The 16,865-nt window shown below is 24.6% G+C and overlaps 1 protein-coding gene across 8 annotated transcripts; it reads left to right on the top strand.

Annotated features, from left to right (window-relative positions):
- The first annotated feature begins 1,460 nt into the window (after window positions 1-1,460).
- On the top strand, window positions 1,461-16,397 carry LOC122850272 (amphiphysin). Of its 8 annotated transcripts, none has more exons than XM_044149406.1 (9): window positions 1,461-1,829; window positions 11,209-11,344; window positions 13,158-13,348; window positions 13,419-13,691; window positions 13,781-13,899; window positions 13,992-14,038; window positions 14,184-14,411; window positions 14,660-14,838; window positions 14,926-16,397. In XM_044149406.1, the coding sequence occupies exons 1-9, from the start codon at window positions 1,761-1,763 to the stop codon at window positions 15,007-15,009; spliced, it is 1,326 nt and encodes a 441-aa protein (XP_044005341.1). In that variant the 5' UTR covers window positions 1,461-1,760; the 3' UTR covers window positions 15,010-16,397. The 8 variants fall into 8 exon arrangements, with proteins under 8 accessions (XP_044005341.1, XP_044005346.1, XP_044005348.1 ...); XM_044149411.1 differs by having other exon boundaries at window positions 14,184-14,303; XM_044149407.1 differs by having other exon boundaries at window positions 1,465-1,829; window positions 14,929-16,397.
- Window positions 16,398-16,865: the final 468 nt, after the last annotated feature.

Here is a 16,865-nt window from a genome sequence, read left to right on the forward strand (position 1 = left end):
TGTCATTGCAATTCGTGCAGAATTATCTAAACAAAATAAATAAATAAATAAATAAATTTTCTATTTAAATAATTTTGCACATTTTGTGACACAAATTACAACAACAACATTTGTCAATTGTAAAAATTAATTTTGAGGAAAACTATGAAAAGAAAAAAAAAAAAAAAATGATGGAATTTAAATAATAAAAAACCAATTTTAAAATTAAGAGACAATTTTGTCAGCCTCCCCACGTGTTGTCCAAGTGCATGTTATCGTCTGTGTCTAAATCTGTTGTTAGAGCAAATTTTTATCATAAAGTTTATTTATTCCGAGCATTAAAAAAATTCCTCACCTCACAAAAATAAAATAATAATGATGATGATGATAAATAAATTAAAAGAAGAATAATAATTTATTAATAAAAGAAAAATAATTTACAAATCTACATGTTAATTTGATTGTCCAAGTTTTATTTTATTTTTATTTTTTTTATTATTATCAACAATCCTCATTGAATGATGCTATAATTATGTATACGTCTTAAGTCTATTCTATTTTTCAAATAAATTGATAATTTAAAAGAATAATAATATTAATTCCTATTAATTCTTTTTCTATTAATTTATTACAGGTTTAAATTATTTGATTGATAAAAATTAAAATTGATTAAAATGGAAAAAATTAACAGCCGTAAGGTGCTGCCGCAAGTAGTCAAAATCATGGTAGAAATATACAGGTATGTCCATGCCTCGGTCGAAAATAAAAATCTACTGCGCAGGCCATTGGCAGCCATCTTGTTATTGCATGTGTGTAAATCTGTGTGTCCGTCATATTATTATTATTATTGTTATACTATTAATTATTTATGTATGGCATGCTTAAAAGTTACATCAATCATAAATAAAAACTTTAAAAATAATATTTGATAATTCTACGTATTTATAGATATTGCAAAACAATTAGAAATTGAACTTTTATTTTTTTACAAAAAAACAATTTGAAAAAATAAAAGAAATTTTTACATATTTAGTTGACAAACTAGAAGTTTGGATAAAAAGAACGATATAAATATTGCACTGGATGCAATACAATGTTTGGTACATACTTGTACGTACATTTGACTCAGAGTTTCTAATGATCAAATTATAGAAGATAAAAAAAAAAAAAAAGAAAAATAAGTTGAAAAAAATATGTAACAAAGCTTAATATGTATTTTATTTTTTATTTTTTATATAATTAATCATGTGTTTATGTATTTTTATTATTTCAATCTTTTATTAAGATCATCTTTAATATGTATTTTAATTTATGATTTAAATAAAGTCGCGCCACTTTAGCCAATATGGCAACCGGTGGTCAGCACTTCTCATTGGCTTAAAAAAACGTATGCGCATGGACCTACCTGTATATTTCTACCATGGTCAAAATGAAAAATAAACAAAACAAATATGGCTACATGATGTTGTCGTGGTGGTCGTCGTTGCTTTTGAGGCTTTGAGGTTTTCCGTCATTTCAGTATTGCTCCAAACTTTGATCAGTCAACTTGTTTATATAAAAATTTATTTATTTAAATGTCAAATATAACCAAAAATAAAAAAATAATAACATAAATTTGTTGAATAATAAAAAAAAAAAGTTAAGTGTCAGTAAATATTGTACAACAAATCAAAGGAAATAATAATATTCATTTTGGAGTAATTTTATAATACAACGTGTGCCGGTTTTTATAAACAATTAATAAAAATAATTATAAACAACAACAAAATAATAATATAACAATGGCTGAGAGTAAAGGAGCGTTAATTGCTAAAACAGTGCAAAAACATGCTGGCAGAGCCAAAGAAAAGGTAAATTAACATCAACACATCAATCAATCAATATAATTAATACATTCATTAACATTATACATAACAATAATAATAACAATGTAAAAAAATATATATATATAATATAATGACCTGCGCTCTTTGATAAATGCATAAAAAAAAAAAAAATACCACCTGATCACGCGCCTTTTTTAAATTTTCATTTTACTCCGTTTTTTATACAAATAAATATCTTTGATAATTTAATTTTTCATCTCCATTATTATTGCAAATTAAATTTATTATTATTCCAAGCAAATATATAATGACAATAATAATATTTGACATTTGGCCGTGTAATTCTTTGAGAGACTCGCGTGGTGATCAAAACACACACATGCAATAATATTTTTTTGTCTCATTATTTATTATTTTGTTAATACAGCTTTTTTTTCCATCTCAATTTATATGACATTACAATTGTACACAAGCAATGTTTTTTTTTTTTTTTTTATTATTTTTAAAATGATAATAATAAAATCTTAAAAATTGCATCTTTAATTTATTGCGCTTGACTCTTGTCTCTCTCTCTCTCTCTTTTTTTTTTTTTCTCTCTTGGTGTAGCTGATGGTACTTATGTAATCATCAAGCCCAGTGTGCACACCTATATTATATTATGAGAGTCACAGTTACATTTTAAATGACAATTACTTATGCAATACTCAATGTTTCATAAAGTTTATCGTTTAAATAATAATAATGCCAGAATAAACGGTCATAAATTGACACACGTGTTTATTATATATTATAAATATTTTATTTTATAAAATTTGTAATTTAAAAAATAACAAACAACCTCTACATGGAGCTTCTTATTTTTTTTTTTATTTTTAAATCTAGTTTCAAGGAAAAAAAATAGCAAAAGATATCCTCGAGCCTAATACGGTTACAAAATTCTACACATGTTTTATTCCAGATTGCTTTCAGTGTCAAACACACACACACATATATAAAAAATTTCATTGACGTTATTCAGGTATAAAAAAATTTAAAAAATGCCAAATGGAAAAGCGTGTCGAACGCGACTCTCAAAAGCAGATCAATTGCCAGTAGAAAATAAAATAATAAAAAGAAATTCGTGCAACATGTTGAGCTTATAAATAAATATCCACAAATTAAATAGAAATTTACTATTAACAAATAATTATAATTGAATAATTAAATATTTTTGGTAGATAATTTCCCCACCAAATATTGATATTTGTTAGCACTCGAGGAATTTGTAACGGTTTCACCTGTCGCGCGACTCTCATATTTTTTTTCTAATTATTAAACAATTTGATTTTTTAATTTCTCAAATAATCTATCAATATTATAATTAATATAATTTTTATGATAAATTTTTTGTAAATGTATATCAGCAACAAGCCAAAGTTTAATTCTCTCCTCCTCAGCATATATTGATGTACAATGCAAAGTTATCTTGTCGAACCGGTCTGTGCAATTGCCTCTTCTTATTCTTCAGTTAAATATATACAAGTATATAAAATTGTTCACTCACTTACTCACACACACACAACACATTACGTGCTGATTTTAAATTTTAATGTACCATTTTTGGTCTTGAATCAGGATGTTTAAATAATTTTTTTAAAATAATAAATCAATTTGTATATATTAAGAAGAAAGTCATTGAATAGAAAAAAATTTATTTATTTATTTTCTTGAATGTTGTTGCATTGCATGCTCCAAGAAAATTGTGCCTCGGTATGTAAACGTATGTGCACATTCAGTATAAATATTATACCTTAAAATAAAAAAATAATAATAAATAAAATTTAAAATATTAAAATACCGTTTTTCTTTTGCGAAATACATGCACACACAAATATATCATATATTATATTAAATATATTGACAGGTTAATTTAATTAAATTATTGTAATTATTATTATTAGTTTTAGTATATAATTATATATATTTATCAATAGACGATGCGAGTGTGCTGACTTTCGATTTTCATCTTGGAATAAATCTCTCTCGTTACTATTCTCGGATTCCCCGGGACAACGACATGCTTTTTATTTTTTATTCTTCAAACGTCGACGACACTTGGCAAATATATTTGTAAAACATCGTTGACGTTCCATCCAAAGAACAAATAAAATATACAAAAAATCAATTGAAAAAATAAATTCTACTACTACTGCTGCTTGTCAACTAATGCATGCACATATGATTCAATTAAATTAAATTCATGTGGATATATTTAGTGATTATTTATTTGTTTATATAATAATTTATAAATTGTCAATAACAAGTGTTATTATCCACACTGTCACTGTATAGAGAAAGGTCGTATTCAAATGACCTCAAATGCGCATCATCGTCGTCGTTGTTGTTTGTGATTTTAAATGAAAAAAAAAAAAAAAAAAAAATGTATATATATTGCGGCCAAGTTTCGAATCCCCATAATGTGTATATACTTACTTGCGGTATTTATTATTTTATATGTACACACAAGGCTTGACTATATGTCACACATATATAAAGCCGGATTTTACTCTAGAATATATCCACAATTTCTATTAGGAATTCGGATATTATTATTTTTTTATTTGGAAGACGGGTTAATTTAATTTGTCGTTAATTTTTATATAAAATATAATATAAATTTGAAATAGACGCATTTTTAGCATATTTCTTTATGGTTATTTTTAATTTTTCTATATACTTCAAAATGTTTAGGAGAAAATAAAATACGACATTTCACTGTTGCTCTCTATTTTTTGGCATTTCTCCAGTGTATGCCCTAGGTGTATTTAAATATATAATTTTCTAGCTAAACGACAATTTCTTGCGGACAACCAGCAACCCGACTATCAACCCACACACTTTGAACTCCACTCTGTAATTTTTTTATTTCTTTAATTTATATAATAAACACAAGGTGTCAATATATTAGATAGCTTAGATAAATATACATCTCAATGTGTGTTTTTTTTCTAATTACCTGTTGTCATTATATTTTGTTTTCCGCATGATTATCTAATTTTTTTTTTCATTTTTCAATGTCGACATTTATACCTATATTGTGTTGACTCATTAAATTAATAACAAGACAAATAAATATTTATATATCATCAACTCAGTTATCTTAATATTTTTTATTTTCTCATATTGCTACTACTAGCAACACATCATGACCATCTTATGACCATTCTCTTTTTCATATTATTTTTTGCACTTGGCGCGTGCAAGTCAAGAGAGAAAAAAAATATAAGAGAGACGAAGAAAAAGAGAGGATATAACGGTATTATTATGTGGTGATTCGCATCAGCAACTTCAAGAGACTCTTCGACTAGTGCAATAAATTATTACATTTTATTTATCGAATGATAGACTAAAAAAAAAAAAAAAACTGATGAATTTAGTCTAAACGCAATTTTGACACAGATAATTTATTCTAATTAATATAAATTATTGTATTTAAATTTTAAAATCCACCTCTTGATTTAACAAACAAATTATTTATTTAATAAAAATAATAAAAGTAATTTTTATATATATTTTTTACCAAGATTGTGTTGGATCATTGACTTTTTATTTCAACAAGCAGGTCATGACCCAATTCAATGTCACACATACCTTTTCTCTCTCATTTATTTATGTATTTTGAATTTAATATATTAATAATAATTAATAGATTTAAAATAATACCAGTATGAAAAAAAAAAGGAAATATTATTAATTTTTATTAAAGTAAATGATGGTGAAGGTCACCAGCTTATATTGTTGTGATCCCATGTGCCCTCGTGACTTGTCACGTTCCAATTTACTTTTTTTACAGTCGTCGCATTTTAACTTGAATAATTGAATTAACCTTAAATACTGTGAATCCCTAAATGCTTATATAGTTATATATCATCATCATCATTATTTATTTAAATATTTTAATATTCTAAAATGTTAATTTCAAGGACTTGATTAAATATCAAGAAAAAAGTTTCGTAAAAATTTATTTCACATACACTTACTCTCCTCACCTTTTAAAGCATATACAGTAGTATACTAATCATATTCTAATCACTTTTGTATGGTCAATGTGAGTGGGCGAAATCATTCACTCATTCATTCATTCATTCAAAAAAAAAAAAAAATTAAATAATATATATGAATGACAATTTATTCTTTAAAATAAATTTAATTCAAGCAATGTTGTTATTTCAAGTTGCAATAAATCTCTCTCTCTCTCTATTTTTTTAGTTGTAGTATAGTCAAAGAGAGACTACTTACATGTTGTGATAATATAAGGAACAAGAGCCATAATGCAGATATATAATATTATCGTGTCCACGGCCATGAACATTACCAAGTCTCTCTCTTTGCAATTACCAACAAATTTCAAATGAATAAAAAAATATAAAAGAAAAAACATGAGGAAGCTCTTTGCTCTTGGCTCATTCATTATTCTTTGATATATATCATTGAGAAATTGTTGAGTTGTTTTAAAACCTGATGTTTAATTTTCTGATGATGATACTGCACCTCTGAAAAAAAGAAAATATTATAAAAAACCACTCCTTTTTGCAAACTCTCTCTTTTCATCTACTTTTTTTTTTTTTTTTTTTTCTCTCTTAAATTCTTGATACCGCATGTTTTTATTTTAACTGAAAATATAATGAAATTAAATTTTCCTTCAATATCTGCAACTCGTCATACATCATCAATGTTATTTTTTAAATATATATAATTATTATTTTTTGTTGGAACTTGCTCACATGAAACGGTACAACAAGGTGGCTCATTTTATTTTTGGGCCCATATTTATTTAGCCCAGACTGAATAAACGGGACATAATCATTGCTTGGTCTCAATTTTATTTCAACATTAATTTTACTGATTAAATTTAATACAAAAAAATAAATAAATGTATACACTATTCAAGAAACTTTAAATTATTTTATATTTTTCTAGAAATAATTGACATTTATAATTTTTTTTTTTAATAACAATTATTATTATTATTGAAAACTTTAATTTATAACGGAAAATATTAATGAATTTTACAAACAACAATAATAATAATAATAGTAATGACAGTAGGGTGTTTCTTTTATTTTTTCTCTCTGTTTATATTGATGTACTTTTAATTCCGCTCGTTAGATGACTTGAAATTCGCGTTTCTCACAAGTGGTGAAGTAGCCCTTTGTAACTATATATACAATTAAAAATCTGATATTAATACAAGCCTCGGGGTCGGCCTGAGGTAGCCATCGAGTATGTGTTGGGGGTTTTTGAGAGAGGACCAGTGCGACACACACCTCTGATGGCATATTTTTTTGGTTTTTTATTTTTTAAAAATACAAAAATGCCTTTTGATTTTAAATGCTCAAGAAAAGTTACATGTTTGCTTCATTTATTTTTGGGCCCATATTTATTTGGCCCAGACTGAATAAACGGGACATGATCGTTGCTTGGTCCCAGTTACTTGGTACACGCAGCAACATGTTCCGTTATCTCAACTTGGTATGCCTCTTTTTGACTCTTTTTTTTTTTTTTTTTTTTTTTTCTTTTTTACATTTTAAATATTATTATTATTTATCTAGAAAAATATATTTGTTGATTATAAATAAATTCTATATGTATTATTAAACAGACTGTCGAGATTTGATATGATATTTTTATTTTTTTCTAGCACAGCCACTTGTTGATAAATAAAAATATCCTCGAAATCCTGTTTCAAGTTGTGAACCTCGTTCCACTCATTTTGCTTCATCGCCAGTAATTCCATAACGGTTTTATATCTGATTACATTTTCCTATATATATATTTTTTTTTTTTTTATTACTTTATTCATCGTTTATTAATCAATTAAGGTTATATGTATTTTTTATTTTATTTTTTTTTCAATTTAGATTCCTCTCTCTTTTATACAAGCTCATATAAATATTTTTTTTAATTTTTTTTTTAATTTTACAACAAGTTTGATTTATCACAATGTCGCTGGATTTTTAACAATTTTTATTATTTTAAATTTAGTAAAACTAGGTGTGCCAAGAAATAATTATATAAATAATTATAAAAATAAATTTTAAGTCTCAGTTTGACATGTTGATGAAGCTATATGAAGTCACAAAGTCGCTCGTTACCTACTTTCAAACCCCTTGATAAATTTCACTTGTTTTACTGTTGCTGCTCCGATTGATGGGTCAACGTTCGCCTCGACATTCCAATGCAACATATACATTATTATTTACATTTTTTTATATAAAAAAAAATATATACTTAAATGCATATACATGTCCACATGCATTTATCATAAATTTATCATTTATTTGTTTCTAAACTTTCTTTGTTAAATTATTATCCAGTCACGTTCTGTCAATTTCCATCATCATCATCATCATCATCATAAACTGCAAAATAACAACAAAAATAAAATTACTAATTATGAAAAAAGAGAGTCAAAGTGATGCTCACAATTTAAAAAAAAAAAAATTATCTTATCAGCTTGAAGCGACAAATGCTGATACATATTTATTTATATATATTCAAACGAAATTGTATATATTTATTTTTAATTTTTTAAGCATACTTAATAATTATGTATAGGTATATTTATAAACAATTTAAATAATTAAATTTTGGTGTAGTGAATTTTGAGCTAACCGGGACACTTTGGTTTGTTAAGTTTGTACATAAATAGCATGCAACTGTGGTCCATATTGTCTCGACTGCAGTCTATTTGTTAATAATAGAACAAGGGGCGGCGAGAGAGAGAAAGAGAGACGATTAGAACCTATACCTACTCTCTATTTTTGGGGTCAAGACAAACTAAGGGTCACTCACATTGCGGTAGACCAAACTAATTAATCATTCATTATATATTTATTTTTAATTTATTTTTTCAAGTATTAATCATTTTGAGATGTTGAAAAATAAAATCATCAACTTGATAATTCTCAAAATGATTTATACTTTTAACACAGTGCAAAATAAATTATAATTTTTTAAACTAATTATAAAAATCAATATTTAATTACAAAAATTAACCCAATTTTCTTTTGCATAATTATAAAAGTGATTATAAAAATTTTTTTTTTTTTAATTTTTAATATACTATCATTGAAAAAACAAAATTAATATAATCAAAAATTTTTTAATTAACATTTTTATATGATAATATTAAAAGTGGTTTTTTTTATTGATGCAATGTGGACATCCAAAACATGTTTAAAAAATATTTGAATAAAATATAAACATGTAGCCGCGCAGTGATAGATGTATATATACCGTTAAGCATTTAACATAACATTACACCTGTAAAATTGAATCAACCCAAGGCGACTTGTATCTTATTTTCTCAATGGTTAATATTGTTGTTACACACAGTTGGCATTGGGCTCGACTATTTTACTAATCTCAAGTCTCCAACTCTCAACCAAACAACCTCAATTTATCCTTTTTTTTTTCTTTTAAATTAATATATAATAATAATAATAAAAGGAAAATAAAAATCCTTATTACTTACTTGTAAATATATCCTTGATCCTGATCTCACGCCTCCAAGAATCTTATCTATTCACCTCATTTTCATTTTTATTTTTTATTTAAATTTATTTATTTATTATAAAATATATATCGTCATGGTGTTAACGCACTTCTCTTTTTCTCTTTCAGCACTTGGATATATTATACAGTTATTATTTGTATTTATTCATCCAAGACGATTAATCATTTATAAATTATTAATAATTATTAATAATTTAAACAGTTAAATAACCTGAAAATTAAAAAATTTAATAATAATATTAAATATATCAAAAAATAAAACAAACATTTGTTATAAATATTTAATATTATTATTATTATTAATAATTATTTGTAACTATATATACAATTAAAAATTTGATAGGGTCGGCCCGAGGTAGTCATCAAGTATGTGTCGCGGGTTATTGAAAAATGGCCTGTGCGACACACACCACTGATGGATCTTTTTATTGTTTTTTATTTTTAAAAATATTAAAATGCTTTTTGATTTTAAATGGTCAAGAAGAGTTAAATATATTTTATAGGCATGTATGCTTCATCTATTTTTGGATTTTGCAACACATGGGGCTCAGGAAGTTGCCACGTTGATTTATATAGACATGTCTGATCTCATTTTCACTCCAATTTAATATGTATTTTATAAATTGTACAATTTTATTATTGATAAAATCACAGTGGAATATTAAATAATGCCTTTCAATATAACATCTACAGTGTTGAATATATATAGTGATGTCGACTGATACGGTATTTGGTATTTTACCGGTATTAAATACGGTAAAATACGGTATTTGGTATCAAATTGAAATACCATACCAATATGCCTTTTACCGATTTTTCCATGTAAATACCGTAAAATACGAGTAAAATTTTCGATACGGTATTTTTACAACTATATAGGTGAAAATACGGTATTTTCTGTTTTTGGTACCAGCAAAAAAAAATTTTTTCATATAATTTCTAAATTATCAACCGTGGCACTGGTCATTAATAGCGGCCATATTTGATATTTTGTTTTATTGTCAAATGTCAATTGCTCAGCTGTTTTTATTATATTGCACATTCCACATTGACATTATTATTTTAAAAGCCGATATAATAACAAAGAAACTTATTAAGTGTAATGAAAATTTATTAATATAAATACTTCTTCCAATAATACTAACTTTTTTTATTTAAAAAAACCTTATTTTTTTAAGGACAAATATTTTTTTTTTTTTATATTTTAATTTTGCTATATAATTTATTTACTGAATTTATTTATTGAATTTATTTATCATCTATAACTTCGTATGTATTTATTTTTATTTATACAATAAAATCAAGTTATGTTCATATATTTTTTATTTTTCAATACCATGAGTAACATCTCTATAGTTGTAAATACCGTATTGGTATCGAAAATTTCACTGATACCGTATTTTTACATACAGATTATTGATACGGTATTGAATGGTAAATTACCGTATCAATACCGTATTTTGTACCGTATTTGGTATCAAAAATAAAATACCGGTATTTGCACATCACTAAATATATATTATGTATTTTCAATTCCAAATAAATTTTAATTTTTTTATTTTGTAAATAGAAAAAAGAGGAATTTTATTTTATTACACAGACTTTTGGAATGTAACAAATATTTTTATATAAATTTTATAGGATATATAAATTTAAAAAAAAAACAAAATTTATTTGGTAAATGTTGGCACAGCTTATATGGTGATGATGATGATGATGATGATCATAAGCTCCGATAAAACCTACGCTTTAATTTAGAAAATAAAAAAATAATTTTTATTTACAAAAATGCCTTGATTAATATCACAATAAATAATACATTAAAATTGTTTTTATTATTTTTCAGTTACGTCAAAATTTTGGAAAAGTTGATAGAACAGCAGATGATATATTTGATGAACATTTGCAAAATTTTACAAGACAACAAAATGCAGCAGAAAAATTTAAAAAAGAATTCAACAATTACATCAGATGTGTTCGTGGTTAGTTTACAATAAATATTTTTAATTAATAATAACAATGTAATTTTAGTATTTTAAATTGATGTATATGATACTTGTGTGTCGTTGTGTCAAGTGATGACAAAAAACAAAAAAAAAAAAAATACGAAAAGGAAGCTAGAGCACACATCACACAAATTTATTTTTAGACCGAGACTTAAATTAACATGTACGCATGAAATTTGAGTCGACTTTAGTATATCTACACTCAAAAATAATAGAAAATACCAAGAAAAAAAAAAAATAACTTATATTTATATTTAAAAAAAAAAATAAATCAACAAACAATTTATATTTTTGGAATTTAAATTGATAACATTTGATAAAGATTCATAAAATTCAATCAAAAAAAAATATATATATGTATCTATATTAAAGCCAGGGCCTTGTATTTCAATTGAGACGAACCAGATTATATTGACGTTGGTAATTTTATTTGTAAATATGGGTGTAAATACTTGCATCATCAGTAGCCTCGTTTCTGGTTATTGTGATGGATCAATTGTTTTGCTGGTCATCATTTTATTATTACCTGCAAACAACAAAAACAATTCAATTGTCAGAAAATAAATGAAAATAAACTTGTTTGTTATTTAAAAAAAAAAAGAAAAAAAACTGTTGATGATTATTGGTAAATTGAATGAGAGTATATGGTACTCACGTGGCATCATCAGGAAAAAGGAAGAATAATATTGTAATAATAACGGTTTAAAATATTAGATTGTAGATATTTTTTTTTTAATTTTTTTCCTCCAAGTAAGTGTACAGAGACAATCACAAGTTGCAAGGCGCACTTTCCCCTTCGATACTTGCTTACCTGGATATAATTCCTGTGGTGGTTTACCTACTTTAATTTATAACCCCCACTCAATGTCATGATTATTCCAAGATACTCGTTTTATATTTTATTATATTATATATCTCATGACAATGACTGATGTCTTACTTTTTATTTTTTTTTAAATTACCATTTTTATAAATTCATTTCCTATTTTCTTCAAGATTAATTTTACTGATTGAATTTAATAAAATAAAAAATAATAAAATTATTTTCTAGTAGTTTTAATAATAAAAAATAAATATATACACTTCAAGAAACTCTAAGTTATTTTATTTTTCTAAAAATAAAAACATTTTTAAATTGACATTAATGTTTTTTTTTTTTAATAACAATTATTATTTTATTGAAAAAAATTTAATTTATGACGGAAAATATTTAGGATTTTTTATAATAATAATGACAGTAGGGTGTTTCTTTTCTTGATTATGTTTTCTCTTTGTTTATTGATTCACTTTCAATTCCGCTCGTTAGATGACTTGAAATTCGCGTTTCTCACAAGTGGTGAAGTAGCCCTTTGTAAGTATATATACAATTAATAATTTGTCATTGATACACGCCTCGGGGTCGGCCTGAGGTAGCCATCAGGATGTCTCGTTGATAGTAACAAAAAAATAAAAATAAGCGCTACATCTTTTCCTTAGCTACAACTTCCCCATCCTGATGGCATAATTTTTTGTTTTTTTTTTTTCAAAAATATTAAAATACTTTTTGATTTTAAATGGTCAAGAAGAGTTAAATATATTTTATCGGCATGTTTGCTCAATTTATTTTTGGATTTTGCAACACATGGGGCTCAGGAAGTTGCCACGTTTAGTTGATTTATAAAAGTTTTAAAAAGACTCGATTCACTCGACATTTAACTGGCATCAATAGGCCATCTTGTTAAGCTATTATAATAATACACTAGGTACATTTATTAATAATAATAATAATAATATATTAAAATGATTTTAGCCGTTCAAACAGCATCAAAAACACTGATGGAATCATTGAATGAAATATATGAGAGTCAATGGAATGGTCATGATTTATTATATGATCAAACAAGAAATTTGGAAACATTGTGGTCAGAATTTACTCTCAAACTTGCTGATCAAGTGCTTATCCCACTCAATACATATCAGAGTCAATTTCCTGAAATGAAAGTTGGTATTTTATATTTTTTTTCATAAAATTGTTTCATTGATTTTAATTAAATTATTTAATTTGTTGTAGAAAAAAATTGATAAACGTGGTAGAAAATTGGTAGATTATGATGGACAAAGACATAATTTTCAATCATTACAATGTAATCCAAAAAAACGTGATGAATTAAAGGTAACAAGAGGAAAAGATTTATTGGATGAAGCTAAAAGAACTTATGAACAACTTAACTCTGAATTACATGATGAATTACCAGCTTTATATGACTCACGTGTTTTGTTTCTCGTAACAAATTTACAAACTTTATTTACTGCTGAACAAGTGTTTCATACTGAAAGTTCCAAGGTAAAAAAAAAAGTAAACCAATAATTAATTGTCATGTTTATTTTTCAATAAATTAAATTATTAATTTACATTTTTTTTTTTTTTTTCAGGTATTTGCAGAGTTGGAAGCAATTGTTGATAAACTTGCAAATGACAGTCAAAGAGGTTCATATACAATGAAAAGAATAACTGATTCACCATCACCAAAATCACCCAATGCAAATTCAGCGTAAATAATTTATCTAAATTTATTTAATTTAACTTTTTAAAGTTTAAATTAAAAAATAAATAAAAATATTTTCTTTTTTTTTTTTATTGCAGTTTGATAATCAACACGCAACCACCATCACAAAATAATATTTTATCTGGTAACTTTCCATTTTAAATTTTACAATAATAATTAAACTATACTAATAAGCATGTTTTTTAAATGTATTTTTTTTTTTTTTTTTTTTTTCATTAACTTGTGTTTGAGTGGTTGTTTTTTTTATTTTTTTGGTTTGCCAATTTTAGTCAATGAAGATACAACAATTGTTGTTAATAATACTGGTGATTCACGTTCAGCATCACCATCACCACCTCTGCCACCACCAACAACAACAGCGAGAAATCAATTTAATGGCAATACAAATGGTAATTCAAATATCAATGATAATAACTCATTAAATAACCATGATGCATCACCAGATAATTCTGTATCAATTACTAAAAGAGTCGAAGAGTTGTATGACATACCAGTTGGTAAGTAGATTGTTGAAAGCATAAATTATTTAACTTAATTTTTTTCATCAATGAAAAACCATGATGATGATGATGATGATGATGATGACGACGATGATTAGTGAAGGACCTTGATGTTAATTTTAATAATTTGTTTTGTTTTTTATTTGTTTTTTATTTGAGCTAACACTGCTAAATAATTTTTAAAGAGATAAAATAACATTGGTCCATCACTAATTTATGTGTTGTAATTATTAAAATTATTTTAGAGGTCGAATATGAAAATGGTACGAATTTGTTCCTAGGAGCAACAACAGATAATTTGCCACCGGGTGTACTCTACAGGGTCAAAGCAACATACAAATACAATCGTGAGGATGTCGATGAATTGTCATTTGATGTTGGTGAAATAATACGTGTTGTTGAATATGATGATCCAGAAGAACAGGTTTGTATTTAATTGCCATTAAATATTAAGTCAACAAAAATTATATGGATAATATTCTTTTAAAATTTTTTTCATTTAATATTGTGGCAGGAGGAAGGCTGGCTCATGGGTATCAAAGAAGGAACAACTGAAAAAGGAATGTTTCCAGCAAATTTTACAAAACCACTGTGAAATTAAATTCATACAAAAAAAAATTTATTTAAAGATAAAAACATTTATTTACCACCACGTAATTACACTCCAATACTCATGATAATCAAACATCAATATATTTTAACTTGTTAATTTTTTTCATATAAATTTTTTTTCTAATTAAATTGTGAGTTGATAAAGTGGATTAATGAAATTATATAAATCGTGGATCAAGTATTGAAAATATATATATTAATTATTGTACTGGTAGAAGCTGAAAGTGCCTTTGGTAAATCCATTCACTGTCTCTGCCAATTGTTTTATTTTCATCAATTTAAAAAAAATATAAGTATATATATCACTAATAATCAAATTGAAATATACAATTAATGATAATTAACATAGATTATAAATGCGATATAATTATTATTAATTGAAAATTAACGCTGAAGAAAATAATGTCTCGAAAATGACAAGAAAAAAATTAAAATATATATTTTTTCATAATGATAATAATTTTTGCTCGATTTAATAATACTGTGTCATTTAATATTTGATTATTGTTAATGAGTATTAATTTTAACTACAACACCAATGGCATTTACTGTGAAAAAAATTATACAATAATTTTGCAGTTTTAAAAAATCGTAAATAATCAGCCAGCCAAAATATTATAATACATATTATACATATAAATAAATATATTTAATTAATATTAATTTATAAAATTGTACATAAATATTTAAATTTCATAAAAAAAAATATATTATGTTTTAATGGCCACTAGATAAAATATTCAAATTAATAATTATGTGATTAATTATAAAAAAAAAAAAAAAAACAATTCATACACTCAAAAAAAAAATATGAGTAAGCCAAATTTTCGATGGTCCAATTTTTTAAAATTGTCAATGAAATAATTAAAAATATATATAAAAATTTATTAATAGGTATATATATTTAAAAATAAATCAAATATCTTAAAATTTTTTTTTTTTTTTTTTTTTTTGTTAAAAATCAAATGGTGGTTTATAAAATGATCTTTTGATTAAAAAAAAAAAAAAGAAATTTATAAATAATTGTTTTTAAAAAATCAGCATAGTTTTAAGTATTTTATTATTATTATTATTATTATATTTGATGTTTATCAATAATTATGAGAGACAAACAGTAGAAGAGGTTTCAGATTGATATTTTGTTTTTTTTTTTTCTTCTATTAAATAAACATGATAATATCATTGTTAAAAGGATTGTTCCATCGATATACTGCTTGAAAAAAAAAATTTATAAATAATAATAAACAAAACATAAATCTACGATTTTTGTATCGAAAAAAGTCTCAATTTTTTATTGTAATAATATTATGTAAACAATGAGGAAATATATTTACTGCAACAATCAAAAAAAAAAAAAAAAATTGAATAATAAGCATTGCTGACTAATTAATTGGTAAATATAAAATTTATCAAAATTTATGTATAATATTTATGAATTTTCAGTTAAAAATTAGCTGACTTTGTTGAGGATATTGTGGTGCCCATGATGGTAAATTGACTGGTGGGCTACTTGCTAGAATAAATAATAAATTTTTATTTTTTATGGCAATTATGTTTTTCAATAATCAAAATATTTTAAAAAATTTTGCTAGAAAGTTTACCCTCAACATTAACTTATATCAAAAAAATTAAATAATTATTAACAATTTGTTTATATTTTGTTGTCGGAAATCTTTAGGGTGTTTTTTAATTTTTTTTACTTCAAATTCATTTGGATAAGTTTTTTCCAGCAGAGGATGTCTTTGGAAGGTGGGCTGAAACACCTAATTTCCTGATTTTTTTTTATAAATAATTTTAGCAACGAAATAAAATTTTAATTTCAATATTAATTGTCATACA

This window comes from Aphidius gifuensis, linkage group LG2 (genome assembly GCF_014905175.1).
Source record: "Aphidius gifuensis isolate YNYX2018 linkage group LG2, ASM1490517v1, whole genome shotgun sequence".
Lineage (NCBI taxonomy): Eukaryota > Metazoa > Arthropoda > Insecta > Hymenoptera > Braconidae > Aphidius > Aphidius gifuensis.

What these genes read in the sequence shown, in the direction of transcription:
- LOC122850272 (XM_044149406.1), top strand. Translation starts at nt 1,761, where the DNA reads ATGGCTGAGAGTAAAGGAGCGTTAATTGCTAAAACAGTGCAAAAACAT. An exon ending in TCACCCAATGCAAATTCAGC is followed by an intron (nt 13,900 to 13,991) that starts GTAAATAATTTA and finishes TTTTTATTGCAG; the next exon opens with TTTGATAATCAACACGCAAC. An exon ending in ATGATGATCCAGAAGAACAG is followed by an intron (nt 14,839 to 14,925) that starts GTTTGTATTTAA and finishes TTAATATTGTGG; the next exon opens with CAGGAGGAAGGCTGGCTCAT.